This window comes from Silurus aristotelis, assembly GCF_946808225.1.
Source record: "Silurus aristotelis genome assembly, chromosome: 23".
NCBI lineage: Eukaryota > Metazoa > Chordata > Actinopteri > Siluriformes > Siluridae > Silurus > Silurus aristotelis.
In genome coordinates, this window is record NC_139596.1 from 13,386,669 (window position 1) to 13,411,288 (window position 24,620).

General features: G+C 37.1%; 1 protein-coding gene across 5 annotated transcripts in view; it reads left to right on the plus strand.

Annotated features, from left to right (window-relative positions):
• Positions 1 to 24,620, plus strand: part of mctp1a (multiple C2 domains, transmembrane 1a) — a 151,574-nt gene that overhangs the window by 33,824 nt on the left and 93,130 nt on the right. Inside the window, exon 1 of one of the 5 annotated variants that reach the window (XM_083527620.1) lies at positions 8,231 to 8,395. The exons of the other annotated variants lie outside the window; for them this stretch is intronic. Coding sequence (XP_083383746.1) covers positions 8,354 to 8,395 — 42 coding nt within the window. The 5' untranslated portion in view covers positions 8,231 to 8,353. Of the gene's footprint in view, positions 1 to 8,230; positions 8,396 to 24,620 lie in introns of those variants that run through there. 5 annotated transcript variants of the gene reach the window in all.

Sequence of the window (24,620 nt, forward strand, 5' to 3'; positions counted from 1 at the left end):
CCAGGGGTCGGAGGGTGTCCGGTTTGGTGACGACACGATTTCGTCTTTGCTCTTTGCAGATGATGTTGTCGTGTTGGCTTCATCAGACCAGGACCTTCAGCATGCACTGGGACGGTTTGCAGCCGAGTGTGAAGCGGCTGGGATGAGAATCAGCACCTCCAAATCCGAGGCCATGGTCCTCAGTCGGAAAAGGGTGGCTTGCCCACTTCAGGTTGGTGGGGAGTTCCTGCCGCAAGTGGAGGAGTTTAAGTATCTTGGGGTTTTGTTCACGAGTGAGGGAAGGGTGGAACGGGAGATTGACAGACGGATCGGTGCAGCTTCTGCAGTAATGCGGTCGATGTACCGGTCTGTCGTGGTGAAGAAGGAGCTGAGCCGCAAGGCGAAACTTTCGATTTACCGGTCAATCTACGTTCCTACTCTCACCTATGGTCATGAGCTCTGGGTCATGACCGAAAGGACAAGATCCCGGATACAGGCGGCCGAAATGTGCTTCCTCCGCAGGGTGGCTGGGCGATCCCTTAGAGATAGGGTGAGAAGCTTAGTCACTCGGGAGGAGCTCGGAGTAGATCCGCTGCTCCTCCACATCGAGAGGGGTCAGCTGAGGTGGCTCGGGCATCTGTTCCGGATGCCTCCTGGACGCCTTCCTGGGAAGGTGTTCCGGGCGCGTCCCACTGGGAGGAGACCCCGGGGAAGACCTAGGACACGCTGGAGAGACTATGTCTCCCGGCTGGCCTGGGAACGCCTTGGTGTCCCCCCGGAAGAGCTGGAAGAAGTGTCTAGGGAGAGGGAAGTCTGGGCATCTTTGCTTAGACTGCTGCCCCCGCGACCCGGCATCGGATAAGCGGGAGAAGATGGATGGATGGATGGATGGATCTGTTGATACTGTTGATAAACTGGAACCTTAAACTGGAAGGGAAAGCTTATCGTTTGGACACTAATGGGTATTTTGTTTGACAGATTAGAGGTATACTCATGCTTCTCTTTGCAGGATTGCAGGATTTTATGAAGATGCTGGATATTCTTCAATATGCAACAACTTGTTAAATTCCCACTTGTGAAATTGGTGTGAATTTAGAGATGGATGTCCACATTCTTATGTAACATTTAATTATTCTGTCAGAAACCCCTTGATTTAGATTTTCTCTTTTATCTATTGAAGTTCTTTTTGATGCTGCCAAGACATTCTTCTATAAGAAAAACATTCTGCAGCTTCCCTGATCCAGCAATCCCTTTATCTGTACACTGGCATCTCTTCACATTGCTTCAGACTATTTCTCTCAGACAATGGTATTTTATATGCTGATGACACTTAACTTGTATTTTTCCTTTCTTCCCTTAAATACTCATAGTTTAATTTATCTCTCAGCATGTCAGGCTGCTCGTGAACTGAGACCAAAGCTCAGGAGGACTGGGCTGCTGTATAATAATGGAGATGCATTTTTCTGACAGAATCTTTCATCATTTGTCAGTTCAATTCAATTCAATTCAATTCATTTTTATTTGTATAGCGCTTTTAACAATCGACATTGTCTCAAAGCAGCTTTACAGAGATAACGTGGTTATAAAAGAATGTATAAGTTCCATATAATCAGTCCCCCAATAAACGAGCCCGTGGCAGCTGTGGCAAGGAAAACTCCCTGAGATGGCATAGGGAGGAAACCTTAAGAGGAACCAGATTTAAAAGGGCACCGAATGTCCATTGATTACAGTCCCATCATTTTTGAGGTGTGCATTAATAGGCGATTAAATACAACCTGTGATCTTGAGCCACTGTATTAAATTGTTGATATTAATAACAGTCTAAATCCAAAGCACTTAAACTTGGCATAGTTCTGGACAACGAAAATATTTCTCCCCATAATGAAATAAATGAATGTTAAGAATAAATAAATGTTACGTTTCTGGCCTAGGATCCCATTGACGTGCTTGGTCAGCCCATTTTTATTTTGAACTAGAAAACCCATTATATCACTCTTGGCTTCCAACCTGCATAACACCAAACCCTTTAGAAATGCAACTACATGGCAGTAGTGAATTTAAAACACATGTTTTGTTTCACCATCTCTCAAGATATAATGACAGCATGCAAGACTATTCTCTGTACTGGTACCCAAATGGTTGAATGAACTGTCAGCCATTTGTCAAAAAGTTGAGTAAATGTCTGTTTAAAAAATGGGCTTCTACAATATTTATGTTGCTGTATTTCTTCTGTAACATGTCTCTGACAGGATTCTAGCTTCAGGGTACTTTTAGTATATGTTTTTGATGAAGACTACATACTAAGCTTTTCTAAGCGTGTAAGGGTGTGTGTGTGTGTGTGTGTGTGTGTGTGTGTGTGTGTGTGTGTGTGTGTGTGTATGAGAGAGAGAGAAAAAGAGAGAGAGAGAGAGAGAGAGAGAGAGAGAGAGAGAGAGAGAGAGAGAGAGAGAGAGAGAGAGAGAGAGAGAATGTGTGTGTGATATTTCCAAAAGATTTTCATCACATTGCAGAAAAGATGGACATGGTCTTCCTTCTGTTTGCCTCCTTCTGCTTCACTGTTTTCTCCTGCTGTTTCTTTACAGACATAGTCTTGTATCCCTTTGGCCTCATTCCCAGGTAATTATATTTCTCAGGAGGTGATAGTATGCGCTTGATCAGAGTGACAGAGAAGATAGCAGGAGGTTAAGTGTAGTTGCTGCCAACTCAATGCCCAGAGAGACTTTACTTCTTAAGCTGTTGTCTTGTTACCAGTCAAAATAAAAACGTTGGTGTCTGTGTATACAATACAATGCCTAAGTACCCCTTATTATTTCGGCTCTAGAATGAAGCATATTGGCTTAATATAAGGATAAAGTGTGGAATTCCAGCTTTGCTTTAGTAGTATATTATATGCAGCAATGTTAAGTGCTAGATAACCAACACTAGAGAAACCTGAGCCAGCAAAGGGACTGCTTCTTTACTGCTGTTTTATTGGCCTGCTACCACTGCTGCATGTTAGGGTCATGGGTTCAGGGTCACGAGTTTAATAAGTCAATAAAACTCCCCCGATAATGCTGGCAGAGCATTTTAGAGTAAATTATTAGACATGTGACATCTTTTTACCCTAATTACTTTTCTCAATAATGTATCGCATGGTGTTTAAATGTGTGTAAGTTTGTCTTTCTGTACTTGTGTGTACCTCTTTAGAGCATTCATTTGGATGTATATTTGAAATAATTGTTAAATGATCTAACTAAGTCTTAAACACCTTGCAGGCAGAGTTCTAAGGTAAAATATCCTGGTAGTTAGCAGATACAAGAGCCTTTAGAACAGTAGAAGCTAAACAGTTCCAAAACATCAGTGATTCACCGCCATACATAAATGTTGCTTATCTTATCACAAGACATCAATCTACCAGATACCAGAGCTTTACCTTTCCTGGTTTGCTACTCAAAAACATTCTAATCAGCTTACTGTTACAGTTGTGGTGTCTAATATGTGATTTGAAACCCTAAGAATCAATCAAACTGCAATTCGAGTCTAGGAGTGAGAGGCTTAGGTTCTTTGACTATTACCATGAATTTTGTGATAGCAGGACCTGCAGAGGTAAAGGAAGAAGTTCAGTCTATTTATTATTATGACATCTGTTGAGCATAACACTGCCACATTCAGTATGGAAATGGCCTTTGTGGGTTGAGTATACAAAGATTTCTTGAATTGATTTAGCCTCAGGAAATTGGCAGAAATCGGAAAGGTTACTGAACAAGCTGACAATATTCAATCACCCCTGAATATAACGATAGCCAAATCTCTCTCTCTCTTTTTCTCTCTCTCTCTCTCTCTCTCTCTCTCTCTCTCTCTCTCTCTCTCTCTCTCTCTCTCTCTCTCTCAATCTCTCTTTCTCTCTCTCTCTCTCACTCTGGGTCTGTTGCCTATGGCTCTGTTCTATTCTTATTTACCACATGGACAATTTTACTTGTGGGAGATAAATTTCTCCAGTTACCTGCCCTATCTGTACATATACTGTATGTAGCGCTGCATTGCTACACACACAATCAGCATTGCATGACTCAGAGACCATCAGCTCATTTTTAATATAGACTAGATTACAGACACACAGAACTAGGAGACAACTGTTCATGTCTGTCTACAGAGCTGATTAAAAAATTACTGGTTATATAAATATGATGAACTCATGGGGATTAGTAGAGTAGAACTGTAATCTCTGTCTTTTTTACTGCTGGGACTGGTAACAATGTGGACAGATGGAATCTGGTTATGGCTCACTAGCCCGCTGTGATGACTTGGTATCGCAAGCTAATTCTCCAACTTTTAAGCTTTTCTATTTTCAAGGTTCTTATTCTGTTCTTGGTTGCAAAATGAAGTCTCCATTTATTGGAATTGTTTGTGTGATTCATTCCACAGATGCTCGAACGGATTGAGCTCTGGGGAATTCCCAAACAATTCCTGAACAATATTTTCAGTGAGCCAGGTAGAATATTTTTTCTGAAAGAGACCACTACCATTATTGAACGCCACTGCTATGACAGTGTATAGGTAAGTGTTCTGTGTCAAACAAACAAAGGCTCTAGGTTTCCCAGCAAACCATTGCCCAGAGCATCACACTGCTCCATCGGCTGGCCTTTTTCCCATAATATATCCCATTGCTGCAATCAGTCTTCTATATAATCTATATAAAGGCACTGCCATTACCAAAGCATTGCCATTATTTAATATGTATATATATATATATATATATATATATATATATATATATATATATATATATATATATATATATATATATATATATATATATACCATTAGTAACTTTACCTACCTTTACTAATGTAATATGCTAATGTAAATGTTGTAAGAGAACCCACCTATTCAATATGATTGAAAATCAGCGGTATAATTAGTTTACAGAATTGAATTAGGCTTTGCAGGCAGGATGCCAATACTATTAATTAGAATATATAGCAAGGCACTGTGAATAATAATAACATAAAATGCGCTCTCAGAGGGAGGTTCTCTTGATGAACCTCTCAAACATTTCACCTTGTCACACGTGACAAACACAAGATGAAATACGCATACTGATTTCGGTATGGATAGTATAACGAAACAATTTGTACAGAAATATTTAGTTAAGCTTGTAGTGCACGCTTGATTTTCTCCCCTAAAACCTGCAAATTAATTTAAAATATTCGCCTATTATATTAATAACTGCTCTAAAATCTCATTAATTGTGATGTGCAGGAAAGTGCTCAGGGTAGCATAATGACATTCTGAGCACAACAACATTTCCCAGGAACAATTCATTTGGAATGCTAAACCTTAAGCAGATTCTGTCGCTTTGTAAATGTTTTATCATCTTAGTCTAGATGGTCATGCCAAAAACATTGTATCTTGCAGAGCCTTACCTTAATTGCGAATGCTATATATATAAATTGAAAATTTAATGCTTTGCAGTGGTGTCTCTGTATACAGAAGTGTACAGTAAAATAGAGGAGAAGGAGAGAGGGGAAAATGTCTACAGAAACAGCAGGAAATGGAGAAGTGTAGGAGAGTGGAGGTTAGGGTTGGTACTTTAAATGTCGGCACTGTGACTGGTAAAGGGAGAGAGTTAGCTGATATGATTCTGTGGCAAGAGTACAGTAAGAGTTTAGTGGAGGTGAAGAGAGTTTCTGATAGGGTGATGAATGTGAAGCTGGAAGTTAAGAAGGGTGATGAGAAATGTCATCAGTGCTTTTGCTCCACAAGTGGGTTATGAGATAGAGAAGAAAGAAACATTCTGGAGTGAGTTAGATGAAGTGGTAAAAGGTGTACCTAGAAGTCAAAGATTGGTGATTGGGGTCTGACTTCTTTGGCCATGTTGGTGATTGGAACAGATGTAATGAGGAGGTGATGGGTAGGTATAGCCTTAAGGAGAGGAATGTCGAAGGGCAACTGTTGGTAGATTTTGCTAAAAGGATGGAAATGGCAGTGGTGAATATGTATTTTAAGAAGAAGGGTTAAGGTGCACACAGGTGAACTATTTTCTATGCAGGAGATGCAACCTGAAAGAGATTGTAGACTGTAAAGTGTTGGCAGGGGACAGTGTAGCTAGACAGCATCGGATGGTGGTCTGTAGGATGATTCTGGTTCAAGGTGGAGGTGGGATTGCATCAAGGATTAGATCTGAGCCCTTTTCTGTTTGCAGTGGTGGTTCATAGATTCCATTGACTATGATGAAAAGAGTGCAGGCAGGGTGGAGTGGGCGGAGAAGAGTGGCAGGAGTGATTTGTAATAAAAGGGTATCTGCAAGAGTGAAAGGGAAAGTTTATAGGACTGTGGTGAGACCTGTGATGTTGTATGGTTTAGAGACAGTGGCATTGAGTAGAAGACAGGAGGTGGAGCTGGAGGTGGCAGAGATAAAGATCCTGAGATTTTCTTTGGGAGTGACGACGATGGACAGGATTAGAAACAAGTTTATTAGAGAGACCGCGCATATAGGACGTTTTGGAGACAAGGTGAGGGAGGCTAGATTGTAATGGTTTAGTCATGTGCAGAGGAGGGGCATGTGGTATATAGGAAGAAGGATGCTGAAGGTGTGTTTCAAGTACTGGGTTTTTTTTTCCTGCTGTTAGCTGGTTGTGCTTTTAAAAATCATGTAGCTCTCTGTAGTCCTAAATGTGTTTGTGAATCCTATGTCTTGGGGGAATCTTCGACCTCTTGCTTGCTGCTGAAAGTAGCAGCTGGTATGCTTCCAGTCGGCATTTTAGTCTTTCCCAAAGGTTTTCAATGGGGTTGAGGTTGGAACTTCAAATTCTATCGGGCCAACCTTGGCACAGAGCTCCATGTCTTCTTAACTCTTACTTTGTGCTCGGTTTCATTGCTCTTGAGCCTCTTAGTTCTACTGAAAGGAAACTGTAATGTGATAATATATAAAGACTTTTGTAATCGTATGCTTCCTACTTTGTGGCAATACCCTGGGAAAGATAAACTTATGGACGTGAAGGTAAGGTGTCCACAAACCTTCAGCCATACAGTGTATGATTGCATATTAAATGTGTTAATAATTTATTTAATATGAAATGTACGCAATGTCACATGCATGATGCCATTTGCTTCTACTGTCGGTTTTGATTAGTTTTGGAGCGTGAGCTTTTCCGGTTTTCTATCTGATCCCTGGTTCCGTCGCCTTCATCTCTTTCTGAATGGCTTTTTTTCTAAATATAAAGCTTTCAGTAAATCTGCTGGCACTGGTGGAGTTGAGGACCTTTTATCCTGCAGGAAATGGAAAACACTCACTGCCTGATATTCGACCATGCAGGGGTGTACAGGAGGAAAGGAAGTAATGAGTAAGAGTGGGTTAAGTGAAAAAAGGGGAGAGAAAGAGATGAACAAGGAGGAGTGAGATGGAAGGCGTGAGGGGTGGGAGCAAGGGGAATGGCATTTTTGATCAATTATAAAAGAGGTGATGAGAATTTGTAAAAATATCTGCGAATAGAGACACCGAAAATAAAAAGAATTATTGTTTTTCTATGGCTTTAAAGGTGCATCAGATGACATTTCTAACAGTTAGGTAGAAGAATGTAAAATATGAGTTATATTACTCTTTGAGCCATCCCCCTATTTCCCTACATTCACATTATTCAGCTTCACCACTGGGATTTACAGTGGTCTATACAGTAAAGTGCCTATCAAATGACTGATTGGGGAATCCTATCCAAACACACACATTCTAGACCAGAAGTCGGCTTTCCAACTGCGGTTTTCTCATCAATTTAATAAACTGTATTTCTACTCATTACTTAAACCCTCATATTTGATCAGGGTTAACATACTGTATATTAATGGTTGTAAAAGTAAGAAATAAAAAAAAAAAGGAAGTGATAACCTCTTTATAGAGGTTATGATGAATTATCAGAGGGTTGTCACCAGGCTCAATATGTGTCATGATGCTATACATGATTAAACCGGGTGCTCAGATCTTCCCTATGACATGATCAATAAAATAATAAATGAACTGGGATGGATCAGAAAACAAACTGACTGTTGAAAAGTAGGTGGCTAAACATCTTCCCCTCATCAGCACATACGTTCATATTAGATATTGTGGTAGAAGTTAGAACCTCCCTTTGTTAGCTGGTTGCTAGGTGGCTGGGGTGTGCGTGTGTGTGTGTGTGTGTGTGTGTGTGTGTGTGTGTGTGTGTGTGTGAGTGAGAGAGAGAGAGAGAGAGAGAGAGAGAGAGAGAGAGAGAGAGAGAGAGAGAGAGAGAGAACTCCTGCTAATAGAGGACAGCAAGCCAGAGGTAGGCTGAGCAGCCGGAGCAGCAACAGCAGTCAATGTGTGTGTGTATGTGTGTGGGGGTATGTGTCTGTGTGTGGTGTGGAGCTCCCTGGCTGGATGATCGCACTCTCCCTGTCCACTGTTGGACGAAGCCTGTCAGTATGTATTCATCTTTAAACCCTCTCTTTTCTTGTTGCAGGCATGTTAAAGGATCTGTGTGTGTGTGTGTGTGTGTGTGTGTGTGTGTGTGTGTGTGTGTGTGTGTGTGTGTGTGTGTGTGTAAAGAAAGCACATGCTGTTTGCCTTAATTTAATCAAATTTGACTGAGTGATGTGCTAGTGTGGGGAAAACGCTTGCCGTAGTATTTGAACATGATGTATATGAATATGGAAAGTTTATATATGGACTATAAATATTTTCTCTTGTGGGATCATTGACACATACTGTAGCCTGCACATGTGTGGCATGTGTGGTGTTCAACAAGCTCGGGTTTGTTTATGTGTCTGGGATGAACAATGTCTCTGAGGCAGATGTAAAGAAAAAAATTGATCAGACTGACATGAGCAATGTCAATGAAAGTATAAAAGTGTACACACTGTGAGTGTGACTAAACAAGAGTAATAGATTCCCATAATGCACGAACGGCTGGGACGTGAGCAGAATGAACACCACATGCTCTACTGCAGGAGAACACCTAGTAAAAGAGCATGTGAATGGACTTACACAGGACGTCTGATACACTTTTCAGTTGTTAATGCAGCTTTCTTTCTACCTAAAGTGACTCAGTATATTTTATTATAATTTTTCCCCCCAATTGAGCATGCAAATGCTGAATGATGGGAAAGATATGCAAAATGCATTAAAATATGACAAAATCACTCACAGCAGAAATCACAGCATTCACTGGTGCAGGGATAATGTCCCCGTTCACTGAATGCAAAGCATTTTTTCTGTCGTCTGGGACAGGAAAAATATGAAAAAATAAAGGAGGTAATTTATTTCTGCTCAGTTCAAAGGTGTGTATATAATCAGCTGCATTTATGTGTAAGGGGTTGTGGAGAAAGCATGTCTTTTTGCTGGGGTTATTGAAGTTCTCCATTTCCAGATGTTTAAAAGTTTTTGTGATATGACATTTAGTATTGGGGCAAAATGGAAGATATCTTCTACACAGAATCACTGCCCGAGGTGAAACATTTTACACAAAATATTCCACCAATCTCATTATTCTTTGTGTTTATTATAGTACATTATGTTGCTCTATCACAATGAACAATGCGTATTGTGGCATATCTTATAGCTTATTTGCAAAGGAGAATTACTCCTGAGAATCACGCAATGTGATGAAAATCTTTTGGAAATATCACACACACATTCTCTCTCTCTCTCTCTCTCTCTCTCTCTCTCTCTCTCTCTCTCTCTCTCTCTCTCTCTCTCTCTCTCTCAATTAAATCACCTTCTTCACCTACAGTATATTCAAACCTGCTATTAAAAGCCGTGAACCTGACACAGTAATTGCCTTTCCAAAGTCAGCAGGGAACCGACGCAGAGGACGCAAAAGTCCATAATCATTAAACAACACTTTTGTAAATGGTACGAAGCATACTACTGTGAGCTGTTATCAAGCCATTTTGTGACAGTCTACAATGAATTTGTCAAAATGTTAGCCATTCTGAGATTTAAAAAATACACTGCAAAAATGACACTGGTAATTCGATTAAAATCGCTTTTACTTTATTGTCATTGCGCAGAGCACGATGAAATGTGTACTTACTGCAGAATACTGTAGTCATACCATTAAAGATATCATAATAATGATGTCAAACATATAATACTGGAATGTTGTATTTTACATTGAAAGGACTTTGAAAGTGGTGTGATGATCTTGACAGTAGTAGTACAAAATGACAATTTATTTAAAATTGGTTTTTTTTATATTTAAATAAAACAATGCACAACATTCTTATTATAAACGTAATTTCCATTTTCCTATTTACAGATCGTCAAAAAACCCCTCAAAATTCAAAATAATATTAAAACAACATAAAATAAAATTGGCACAGGGCCATTTCATTTAAATTTTTTATTTATTCAAAATATTAAAAAAGGGACAGTTATGGAATACCTTCTTTGTATTGCTTCCAGGCTTGGCCACTGGGAAACCTTTTTTTTTATAATGCAAGTTTAAGTTAAGTTAAGTTAAGTTAAGTTAAGTTAAGTTAAGTTAAGTTAAGTTAAGTTAAGTTAAGTTAAGTTAAGTTAAGTTAAGTTAAGATTAAGGACCTTTAGTTTTAAGTCTGAATTTCTTCAAAGTGCTAAGGGTCTATAGTTTGAAACTGGTGGTATGAGACCAGCTCAGGACACTCTGGATTCAGGAGTATTCCTGGAAAACTATCAAGATTTTGCATCAGTTATATATATGTTTAAACGGTCATGGCATAACATTTAGCTTCATAATGATAGAACTGTAAATTAGCTGGTTATTGTAAACCAACAAAGCCAGTACAGTGTTGAATGTGTGGTAAACACTGACAACATCTGGCTTTACCTGTAGATTATCTACAGGAAACTAGAGAACAAGAAAGGAACGTGTTTAGCAGATCATCCTGCTCAGTGTGTGATTGTCTGAATCCACAGCATTGTGTATGTACGTGTGAGCGGGAACAAAGTGTGGTGTAGCCCTGCAGCGGAACTCATTTCTAAAGCATTAGCGACAGTCTACTTCAAACTCCCACAGGAAATGTTTGACAGAGACTGCTGTGCTCCTGCTGTGCCCTCGGTCTGTTTGTCTGTCTCTCTCTTTTTCATACTCTGTCTTTCCCGTTCTTTCTTCTAAACAGCTACATTAGCATATCTGCCTCTTTCAGTCCTTTTCTTTCAGTCTTTTTATGCATGTTTCAGTCTTCCTATCTTGTAGTACATAATTTCACACCTTCTTCCTGACAGCATATGAAGCTCATCCTCCAGGCCTCCTCCTGGGATTTTCTTGTCTTCCTTTGTGTATTAGTGATATTTCTCCAGAGTGACCAGTCTTACTGTTATAGGATATATTTACTTTCTACAAATGTTTTATAAAGTATGTTTTCATTTGTTTATCCATAGTTTTCTTAGACACTTCTCTTATTTTCGCATTTACTTTAATGCCCTGTTTCTGAGTAAATTCACTTTTCCTTAGATCTGCTTGTCTTGTGAATGTCCTGCACTGTAGTGCTTTTGTATGGGTTTCTGTCAGTCTGTAGCGTAAATTGTCTTCCTCTGTGATTTTCTTTTGCTCTCTACTGGACTGTAGGTCACTGCAACCTTCCCTTACTTTTGTTTGTCTCTCCAGCCTGCACATACAGTGCCCCCCACTATTATTGGCAACCAAACTGAATATGAGCAAAAAAGGGCCTTGATTTTGTGATCATTAAAACATGTTTGTGCTTTGGATCACTGTCCTGCTGGAGGATCCAAACATACACTATTTTTAACCCTTCTGGCTGAAGCAGGTGTTCATTTAATATCTGTTTATATTTAAAAGAGTCCATGATGTCAACAAAATGGTCCTAACAATATGTACAGGTCTTTTCTGGCAGAAAACGAGCCCAAAACATTAATGAACCTCCACGATTTTTAACTGTGAGCATAAGTTACTTTTTTTTACATAGTTACCTCTCTGTGTCTGCCAAACCCACATCTGGTGTTTATTGAAAAAAAAAAACTTCACATTTAGTTTCATATTACCATAGAACCTCATTTGAAGCTTTTCGAAGCTCAGAAGTTCATTTGAAGCTTTAGTAGTGTCTCAAAAAACTGCTTCATGAATTTTTAAGGGTGCAGGAAATATATAGCGCTAGATATATATTTATTACTATATAATATATAACTTTAATATAACATTATTGTGTGTATGCAACTCTTTGGTATCCATCTGAATTTCTTTTTCGATCAAATGTTAGGTAGGTGTTTACATTGTAAGCATTTTATCCTTCATTTAAGTGAAAAAAAAAAAAAAAAAGTCAGATGACCCCAAACTTTTGTCTATGAAGAGCCAAAATTCAAACTGGGGGATGTGGGGTGGAATAAATGTTGCATTACACCAAACTGTATTATATATTCACATAATTTATGATTTTATAATATTTATAAATAAATAAATATTCTACATTACACTATAATGTACTTAACTGATGCAGTTCTATAGATCAGTGGAACTTATAGTACAATGGAAACAGAGTCAAATGTGATTTATAGCACAGTAGAGATCAGTTTTTCAAGCAATACTGCTATAGGATTGTAATATCAGTGACTTTTAATGAAAGATAAGGTTTTTCCAAAAACAAATTCTGGGGTAAGACAAATCACATATTTTCTACATTAAATTTATATTTTTTGCAGCTTACCAATAAAACAATCTTTTTTTTAAAAAGATAAAACATTTTTCACATTATTCGACCAGTAGGATTTTGTGGTTTTCTGTGCATTAAAGTAAATTAAAGTTGGAAATCCTTATTTGCTCATACTTTCTTTTGCATACATTCTAGACCAAAGGTATTCATAAAACAGTTAAAAAAATTATTTTGATGTCTGAAGGTTATTGTTGCTTGAACTTGCGCTTGCAGAATCTAATCCAACTGAAATTTGCTCATATATCACAGCCTGAAGTTTTGTAAGCCTAATCTTCCACAGGACTCTGTAATTATATATTCAAAAGCAAATAAGCTCATGTAACCCCCCTAAACAAATTGATCTGTTATCAACCCTTTTTATGGCATTGCATCTGTCCAGTATGAGCTGTTTGGATTCGTTTGCCAGCACCTCTGGCCAATTTGGCTTTATGAAACAGTGCCATTACTAGATTAGCCATAGAGTTACATTTTTGTCACCGTCATCACACAGCGCTGGGTGCCTGAGGTGTGCACCAATCTCATGGTTTCTGTTCAACACAAAGGGAATGTGGATTAGAGATGTTCACTGAGCTCATGGGTCACAATGTGGAGTAGATTAGAGACTACGGCTGATTAAAGGTGGCCGGCCAGAGGTTAATAATAGATTGAGTAGCCAAGGGCAGAAAAACTCATTATACGTAGTTCCTCCCTTGTGGTTGTGTGGCGGCTAATTTTTTGAAGATGGTAAACTAATGGTAGAAATGTGCTAAATTACATCTTGAGATTCACGAAAGCCTCCTCTACACTTTATATCCCTTCTGAAGTGTTAACAGCTGTAACACTGATGTACGTATGAAATAGACTTCATATCTTCTCTGGTGGAATCGTGAGGAAAATATGTAGATATTTGAACCGGTTGTGTGAAAGCGACATGAATTTGCAGAAGACGACTACTGACAGAGAGACAACTCAAGTAAAAGTGAGAGTTTAGAAAATATGTAGCTGTACTGCGTACTTTCATGTGCAAAAACAAAGCACTTAGAGTTCACTGTTGCAGAACATTAAAAGCAAGGCCTGGGATAATTAGAAATAGGTGGTCTGTGGTCATTATTTCTAATCCTTTCATTTTTTGCATGAATATAAAATTTCTGAATTAAAGAGTTGCATAAGGAGCATATTTTAAGTTAACTTTAGGGTTCAGTTAATTTGCTGTGTACTTAAGTACAATGTAATGTATGTCTAATTAAAACATTAATTAACCTCCCACAGGTATAATTCAACATAAACACAAGTTAAATCTAATTCTTAAAAAACATAATTAATAAAAGAAAAAAGTTGTCAGTACAGAAATATATATATTAAACATCTTTACTTTAATTTAAGTGAAAAAGTGTAATCAGTACCAGAATCTTTTTCCAGAGTATCTGTACTTCTTCTTGAGTAAAGGATGTGTGTACTATTGCCACCTCTGTCTGTATGACACTAATGCTACAGTATATGCAATTAAACACATACTATATACATAATACACATACACATACTATATGTAATAAACGTTTTAAGATATTTGTTTTGTAATGACAACTAATTGCAATAGCAGTGCATTATATTTAAATAAAACTATTTTAAAAACAATGCTAAATATGAGCATTGTGCAGTACTTTAATTAAATTATTTATATTTTCTTTTTGTATAATTGCATTTATCCAATGTATATCTAACAAGTGTCAGTGCATTGGCAGTTAGGTCAAAAGGTCAATCCTGACTGAATTCTAGGTATAGACTGTAACAGTTTCTCTGAAAACATTAACCTTGACCTCTCTAGTTTAAATACTTTGTTGTGGTTTGTGTGGAAATGGTGTGTGGCAGGCTCTCTCTACAAACCGGAGCACATTCATATGTATTACTCATCAAGCTGAAAAAGTGCTTTGTTTAATCTAAATGAGGTTTCTTGGCTAAAGCTCAGTTGCAGCCTCAAACCAAATATCATTCCTTTTGATATGCAAAATGTAATCTTCATTTCTATTCCTCCTGTTACTTAGCCTAATTATATCTGCATTTACATAATGCTCGATTCTATCTATTCCTGGCAATTAAATGTGGTCTGTAGGGGTCTGCCTCCTGCTTGCATATCGATTTCATTTAAAAGACAGATGAACGTGTGATCAGGATGCAAGCAGATCTTTCAGTTGGCTGCATGATTGATCGCAGAACAGTAATGTACAAGCAATTTGCGACATGCTTTGATTGAATGGTAAACCAGTGAAAGGGACTGAATGCTAATGTGAATTATAAACAGTGACATGCTGAGTTATTCGGTTTATTCGACTTAGCATACATTTAAATATTTATCATTCCGGCTAAGATTTGACAAAAAGTTTCTTTCTGATGCAGGTTACTGTATTTTCTACATCTTTTGTGCTCAGTGTTTATCTAAGAAAAAGTCATAATACATTATTGAGAAAGAAATCATTCAGATAAACATTGATTTTATTTGTGTCCCAATTTACCCCTTAACGTCTTAATCTAAAACCATGAGCATTGATTTCCCCTTGGTTCTGTTTCTTTCTGTCCATCTTTCCTCATTCCTTCTTTTACTCCAGAGGAATGGCGAGCACTCTCCTACTCACATGGCTCATTAAAAAAGAATAAAACTCCCAATTTTTGAAGCAATTGCCAATTCTATTGTTAAGTATTATGGGTGTTGTAGTATGAACTCACATTGACCTGCAGTGTTTCTCTCAGCTGGAACAAACTTGTGTCAGTGAGGCAGTGTGTATGTCTGATCATGTGACATGTCAAGTAGGTTTATATATTTATATTTTACAGTTCAGTATATAACCGTTTATTCTTAATATATTCAAAACCTATAAATAGTACCCATGCAAAAATACCAATAAGAAAAATAATAAAGAATGGACTCGTACCAAAATTTTAAGACCAGATGTTACCGTTAATCGTTCTAAGAATCAGCCAAAGAACCAATTACTAATTAACAATTGATAACGAAAATGAAATGTCAATTCAAAAGGGTTATTTTGAAGAGATTTTGTATACTGTTCTTTTTATTTTTTTTAATTGATTTGCTACATTTATTGCATTGTTTAGTACATTTTGCTTGATAATGCACAAACACAAAAAGATTTTGAATCGGCCACAAAGAAATTGCTGGTGTTTCAACAAGGGTGTATTCTGATCTTCAGACTAGTGTTCCCATGATATGCTCTGGATCCACCATGATTACTGCAGTGGCTATTGGATGAATGAGTGTATTTAAGGAGTGATTGGAACTCATGGTTTCTCATGGTGACTCTTTTTTTCTCAATATCCTGCAGCTAGGTTTTTGTTAAGTGAGAGATAGAGACAAGGTTGTGACAATAACTCCTGGTGGCTTTGGTCTTTACAGACCAGTATTTATTCTGCTTAAACTCTTCAAACTAATCAGCTAATTACCAGACCTTCCTGAACCCCCCCCGGTGTTTGAAAAGGCTGAGCAGGGCTACTCCAGAAACAGAGCTGGGGAACCACTGTTTTACTCAGAAACGATGCGCCATTTAAATTCCTTTACAGAACTACCACTGCCCAGTATTGTGTAGAATAAAATCACAGTACACAAATAAATGATTATTTCTTCTCCAGTGCAAACTAATCCTTGTGCTCTGTTGGGACCAATGTCCATTGTTTTATTATAACTACTAACACAAGACGCATTGTTTTCTTTGGATCTTAACTGTTTTAATATTGATTATTTGGTACAATGATAGTCTAATTCAATTACATTTTTATCAGCTTCAGTGTTAGACATAAAGTCTATATAGTATTTAGTAGTACTGGTAATACAATTTAAGACCTGAAGTGGTTGGCCATTTTTGTTTGTTTGCACATATACAATATGTATCATGTTTATATCAAAGCATCTATATTTATACAGTATCCAACATGTGATTTTCTGATGAGTTAATTATCACTAGACATGTTCTTGGCTAGTGCCTACAGCGAACACAGCCTCCAGCACCATTAATTGGAAGACAGGTTGGTTTTTTAGAGATAGAATTCCCACTCATTGTCATGAAACATTGTAAAAGTCAGCCCACTCATATTGTGGAAGTTACATTAGGTGTAGGCTGTATTATGCAGACAGAACCTTATTAAAGAGACTCTTTCAACTTGAAATGGAGATGAAATTTTATATCATGTGTGTTTGCAGGCTGCAGTGAGAGAATTGTGACCTGGAAAGGTTTTGAGTTTTATTGATTTTTGTAGTCATTGTTCATTTGAATAATGATGATTATTATTGATCTGGTTTGTGATTCATGTGCCAAACTGAGGTTTATGTGGAAAAGCATCCAGTATCAAAATGACCAGTATTTAGGAGATTAATGGATCTATGGCTGTGAGTCTAATCACGTTATTTCGATTTATTTCCTGAGAAATCTTCTACGTGTCTGTCCTGTGTGTTTAAAATGCATGTGCAGTGTGAGCTGTCACTATGTGCTCCAGAATCAACTTAATATGTCTTCATGAGTGCATGGTGCACCTTGTTAGATTGTTTTTTTTTTATATTTGGTACTTCATAGTGCAGAGTAACCAAAGCAAATGTTGAATATTGAATTAAACAGGTGTCATATTTTAATATTCTGTATACAATGTTCAGATATAATTTCCTGGGCATATGATTTAGAAATGTTGTGTGTATGTTGTGTTCACCACATGAGTGAGAGAGAAATGTTGTGTGTATGCAGAAAACATTGAAATAGAATTTATTACATGCATGTGATAACATTCAATCACAATTGTTTTACTTTTAATGTAGCTAGTTGACCAGCAGCATTTAAATAAAAACAAAAAGCATGAAGCTGATAAGTTACTCCGGTCTTATACCATAGCAGCTGGTAGGCAATAATATGTGATAAAATAAACTTGGCGATTTGTTATAATAATGTTATTTGTTTACATTTGTGGGCATGATTTAAGTGTAATTATTGCAAAAACAGTTCGTCATTGTTATTTGATGCTTAAATATTCAGCTGCACTATACAGTATGTGTGCTATGTGTGTGACCAGTTAAGAATAAGCATTTGAAACATTTTGCCTCACGTGATCAACACTGGTAATAGCAATGGAAAACTATTTCACATTGCCTTTTGCTGATTGATGTAGAGTAATTGCACAGATTGGACTAAGACAAAAACTACATCAAGTGCTTGCAGGTCCATTTTATACTGTATAACTCTGAAGAGTGTCTAAGAAAAACTAATCTTGAAGGACGTGGACATTACATTAGTCTATCACGTATGGTCTAATAGTAATTACAGTTAAGAATACAATTTTACTTACTACCAGCATTCCATATTAGTAATTCTGCAAACTTCACTTCATAAACTACATGGCATTTGGCAGATGCCCTTATTCAGAGCAACCTACGTTTATCTCATTTATACAACTAAACAGTTATGGGGTTAAAGGCCTTGCCCAGGAATGTCAACTTAGTGAGGCTGGGATTTGAACTCACGATTCTGCGCCTTAAACAATAAGCTACCACCTCCACACATACATAAAGCTACATAAGAATGTTATCTTCTGACATGTCTATCAATGCACAGTATATTGTATATTACTATATATACACACCATATATTATTTCCTTACTGAACTTTCTGTACATTAATCATGCTCACAACTGTACATATGGACCTCATACCCTATTTATCACACGGCTATTTATTGTAAATAAGCCACTTATAAACTTCTGGTTAGATGCTAAGTGCATTTCATTGGCTTTGTACATGTACCTTGCACAATGACAAGAAGTTGAATCTAATCTAATCTAATCTAATAAAGCTCTACTGAGGTGAGCTACTCAGCTGTAAACGACTGTATTCTACTTTCCATTTCGGATTTCCATTGTTCAATACTTTGGAAAGAAAGCGGTAGCTCAATAGTTAAAGTGTTGTATTACTGCTTGGCAGGTAATTTAGACAGATCCCAGCAGTACCAAACTGCAACTGCTGGATCCTTGTGCAAAGCCTTAAACCCTGAACTGCTCGGTTGTAACAATGAGATAATTGCATGTTGCTCTGAATAAGTGTGCAAATGTAAAGTATGACTGGTCAGATCTGGGCATACTGTAAATGTGTGTGGGTGAGTATCAGAGCACCTTTAAAATCTTTACACAATTTATGCACAGATTTGTTATGATTTATTTATCTTGTCACTCCAAGATAGGACCGAACACTGCAGAGTATGAAGGCTTTTTTTTACTATGAGAAACCCACTAATTTACCCCCCAAAGCCTTTACGCCTGCGGTCTACTTCTATTTTGATTATCCACTCTGTAATCACAGTGACACCCTGCTGGCACAGGGGACACATCCATAGGACTGAACATCTCTGCTGCATCATTTATGCTAGACGGAGCGTATATCAGCCTTTATGCTGTTTCTGTCATGGCATGATGTATTTTCCATTTCCAATGCATAGAAATACTACAGAAATAGCATCTTGAAAGATATAGAGGCAGAGGCTTTGTAGGGTGATGGAAAATAGGCTGAACATAGAGCGTCTCTGTCACTCAGAGAGCTCTCTAGAGGTGTTCAGCTCCCTGACTCTCCTATATCACTCATATAATTACTCAATATGAGCTCAAGCTGAGCCAAATTCATGGTTCAGTGGATTTCAGTCAGCCTGGTCATGATATTGAAAAGGAAAGGGATTAAAGGTCATAATTAAAGGTGGATTACTTCAAGACCTCCAAGATTTTGTAGTGTATAAGCATATACTGTACATTTGTCTGGCCTGTAGCAGAAATACTGTAACTGATATTACTGAATATCAGTAATATTGCCATGGATCCTTATGATACTCATCCTGATTTTCACTATAACTATACCATTGGGACATTGTTTTTATACAGTAGTTCCATAGCAAAAAAATATAAAGAGTAAGTGATATTTTAGACACTAACAGAAATAGATGCCAAAGAAGTTAGACTTATTTTATAGCAGGCCAACTAGATGGCTAGCTCACAACAGTGTGACAATAAATGTGATTCCTTTTCTTATTTGTCTTCATCTTATGAGCTTTTATATTCTAAGTGTGAAGTTATATTACTGAAAATTAGCATTTGCCATGTCAATACTGTATCAGACATTTTGAAAGTAGGAAGTAAAATTTCATGTGGCAAACACACACAAGTAGAGTGATACACACACTCAAAAGTTCCACTGTGGATGTAGGACATATAAATTAACCTTGGAATGTGGTTCAACCAATTTTAGTAACATTTTAAAAAGTTAAAAACATTAGTGTACAGTAAATTACAAATTGTTTTGCAATTTTATTTATAGTTCTTCTCTGGAGCATAATTGGTGTTACACAGTGTAAAATGAATGACTAAACCAACATCCTATAAATATTTCAGCTACACGCACTGTAATAATTGTAAAATATTGAATACTGAAATATTTGTCTCTGCTGCCTTTAGCACAAATAATTGTAGATGTTCTGCACATGACTCTAGATTGGAACTTTTAGACTAATCTCCTTATATTTACTAATCGCTTTGCAATATTGCAGTAGTGCCCACATTTTCCAGCAATGTCTTTAAATATCATTTACTGTTGACGCTCTGTGTACACAATATTTCTATTAAACGATTCATGTGGCCCAAAATATTTAAATAAGTCCATAGTTATTGAGAAACCCATACTTCTGATAGCTGTGTAATAAAAGTGGTGGTCCAAGTGCTGGCTAATCAAGTTGGCTGTACACTGGACAGGTCACTTCTGCAGAGCATTTTCATGAGGAAGTTTATAGGTTCTCTATTCTGGTTTTATACACTCAATGTGTAATCCTTTATAAGAAAATACATTTCGGTGTAACTGTACTGTTCTGATGGCAAAGGTGAAGGGAACACATTGGAGGAAGCATAGCTTGAGGTTTCTCCTGACACTCAGGTACCGGTGTAAAAGTTAGTTTCATGCTTTTTGAGCCACAGGTTGTAGTCAAGCACAGCTGGGATTGCAGAATGTAAATGTGGCTTGGTGAAGCTGCTAAAGCAGTGCTAAAAACTATGTTCATCTGCTTAAGAGTTAGACACTCAGTCTGTGTGCCATAAGGGATGGCTGAAGCACAGGGTGTAGTGTGGTGCAGTCAGTCAGGCATGGTAAGAAGTGAACCTGAAGCACAGAAGATACAGTGTTTAAAAAAAGTTAAAGCAAATATGAGAGTCTTGATGAGATAAGGTAATAAGTATACTGTTTAAAAAATAGCTTTATATATTTATAAATATATTGTATTTCTTTATGCAATTATATTTATTAATAATAAAACATAATAATAATAATTACAATTTAAATGTTTAGTAAAACATTTGTCTCCTCCAAAGTTTTCTGTCTGGACAAAATTATGACATGACGATAGCATTAAATAGGTGTATCTGATATAAAGACTTAATAATCCACAAAATTACATTTTGTCTGTTCAGTCCATTGATAATTCTGTTTATAACATTTGCCAACCTTTCTGAATTTTGCATATGATGTCTGCTTGGCATTTTAACGTAACGGTAAACTAGTAGATACAGTCTATTTTAGCACAAGACACTTTATTTCACAGTGCCAAAATCATACCCCAGGGGTTCAATATCCTGGTTGTCATTTTGCTTATAAAACCTTCTGAATGAAACAGTGGTTGTTCCCTGTGCAAATGTTTACCTTGATACTGTTACTGCAAGCAAACATTAACAGCAAGGCTTATATAATAGGCATTGCACATAACAGGGAATATACACACTTTAGAAATGTTTTACAGACCAAATATCAACTCATAACCAAACAGGCATGTGTATTGAGATGAGTTTGCTATGGATACTAGAGAACAGTAGTCTAGCATATGTTTGCATTTTACCTTGTAGGACACATTTGTCATTCAAAACCCCCTGGGCAGATGGAAATCTGTAGTTTAAATTGAATTACAGAGTGCTCTATGCAAATAGATTTTTTTCCAGACATACAGTCCTCTATGTGCTCTGTGCTCTATGTTTCACTTTATGTTGCAGGCAATAAACATGTACAGACGTTTTGGAAATAAAGTATGGAGTATTTTATCTGTGTAAGGCCTGTATGCAGTAAATGAGTTTGGCGCTCCACAGACGGAGCACTAAGTTGGTTGACACACAACACATCACAATCACATTTCATATTACAAATGCAAATAGAATAAATCTTCTGCCACCTGCACTAAATGGAAATAAACAAATTCAGCCAGATATACAAATTTACAGGTTTTGTGTGATTTTTACTACAAATATTGCCTGGAAAAACTGATGTGCCATGCAAACATTCATTAGTCTTACATGAGAGGAGCAAGAAGGTGATGTCAGAATGTTCTACCACATCACTATTGGTTTTATATGCTTTATATCTGGCTTCTAAAATGTTCCATATAAGCTGATGTGAGCCATTTGACCAGGGTAGTTATTGAGAAACTGGGTTAATAAATTAAATGGATCTCAGATTAAGCATCATCTGTCACTGGCATGGTGGGATTAATCACATTCACATGCAGATTTAGGAAATCCACCAAATGAAGCTTTTACATTAGAAGAAAATTAATAATTTATTGGAATGGTTCTTCTATGTTCTTTTTTTAAATTAATAAACAAAACAAACAAATAAATGTGTGTAAAAAAGTTGTAACTGAATTCCTATTTCCCCCTTCAGCTTTCTGGTTGTATCAGTAGTTTAAATTGATCCCAAATAAGGTGTTACATTAATAGATACATTATTAGTTCAGACACACCGTGAACCATGGTGTGGAATATCCTATTCACTCTCAGTGGTGAGCAGTAACGAAGTAAATGTCATTCGTTACTGTACTTAAGTAGGTTTTTCACGTATCTGTACTTTACTCAAATATTTCCATTCGGGAAGACTTTTACCTTAATTTCATTACATTTCAAAGTCAAATATCGTACTTTTTACTACATTTCGCAAAATCAGTCGTTCCTTTTTATTTATGAGTGGATAAAAACTTAACCGGTCAAACAAACAGCAAGCCACCAATCAGGATAGAGCACATGCTCTGTTTTAAACTTGTTTTGATTGCGGCTTGGCAGTGGTGGATTTAGACAGAGGCGACATAGGCATCTTACCGAAGGGTGCGGCACGGGGCATCCTCGCAAAAACAAACAAACCAAAAAAAAAACAAAACCGAACATTGTTTTGTTTTTTCCCCTCTCATTTGCACAGTCAAGTTAATCATTATATCATGTAAGTAAACGTGGAGGGGCGGGGTATCAGCAAGGAATCCAAATTTAAATCATGGATGAAAAAAATGGTCTAAACCCCCAGAAGCCCAATTCAGCTCTATCAATCATTTCATTATGAGGATAGTAAAGGCTAATACATACAATAAAATAGGCTAACAACTGTATATCATTTAGGTCATGCTGTGTTGCTGGCTAGAGCAATAATATTTCTTTTAGCTTGCAAAAAATTATAATTTATAGTATGTAGTTTATCATAATGTGTGTAGCAACAAAACAATTACAGCCAAACTGGTCTGGTTGTATTGTAGATAAACAGACACATTAATTTGGTTAACTTCAATTGAGGTGATGTCATAATTGCTCAGAAGTTGTACTTCCTTTGCCAACTGAGGAAATTCAACCTGCCACAGGAGCTGCTGAAACAGTTCTTCTTGTCCATCATTGAGTCTGCCCTGTGTAGATCTATAACTGTCTGGTTTGGTTCAGCTACCAAATCAGACATCAGGAGGCTACAGCGGACGGTCAGGACTGCTGAGAGGATTATAGGGGCCCCACTGCCCAATCTCCAAGATCTTTACTCATCCAGAGGGGAGAAAAGGGCTAAGAAAATCACTTTGGACCCCACACACCGAGCCCACGCTCTCTTCAAACTGTTGCCTTCTGGTCGGCGCTACAGAGCTCCGTCCACCAGAACAGCCAGGAACAAAAACAGTTTTTTCCCGCAGGCTATACTCAGCATGAAAAATTTTAATATTCATAAATACACATTGTCCATCATAGCTGTTACATTTGTACATAGAATCCAAATGGTCCATTTATAAACTGTACACTTGTAAATAACATCTGTACATTTATTCAACAACACTTTTACTCTGTATATATTGCATTATTTAACTGTCTGGTTTACTATTCTGTTACATTATGTCTGTACTTTCTCCTGCACTGGAAGCTCCTGACGCCAAGTCAAATTCCTTGTGTGTGTAAGCATACTTGGTAATAAAGCTTTTTCTGATTCTGATAAAGGTTTTCTGTGATTGTACTGAAAAGGTCCTAAACTGAGTTCAGTAATGGGGAAATCTCTAGTGCAGCTTAAAAAGCTGATTTACACACATATATTATAAGTAGATGTTGTATGTATCTTATGGCTACAATTAGCCAACAAATTTTATGGTTCTTGGTTCTGAGAGTTTGAATAATTGTGCAGAATGACATGTATTTAATTGTGCAATAAATGCATTTAGGGTGATATTTCTACATGAAATTGAGCTCAGAAATGTGCTCAGATAATATTTTACTGATCCAAGTTAAAACTAATTAATGGGGATAAGTTGGATCATGGCGTCGTTCAAGCTAGAACCACCGTTGATGTTTGGTGGTATCTACTTATCACCAACATACAGTTCAGCACCATTTTAACATCAAGCAGAACATTTTGAGAGCAATAAATGATGAAAGAAACTCCTGACATGAACTTACCCATGGCCTTATATGCACGTTTCTTTTTTTTAAGATGTTGAAAAGGAGGTTTTGGGCTCATAATAATTTATTTGATATCAATCGGTGTTTGACTCATTAATATCATTCTATTAAAAGATTGGTGTGTTAAGAGTAACAGTCTTTTTACATAAACTGAGTGGATTAAGCAAAGAGTCTTGTGATAAAAACGATAATAATACATTATAGCCATAATAAGTCATAGTACTTGGATACTTACAGTAAGTACACTTACAAATACATTCAAAGGCAAATA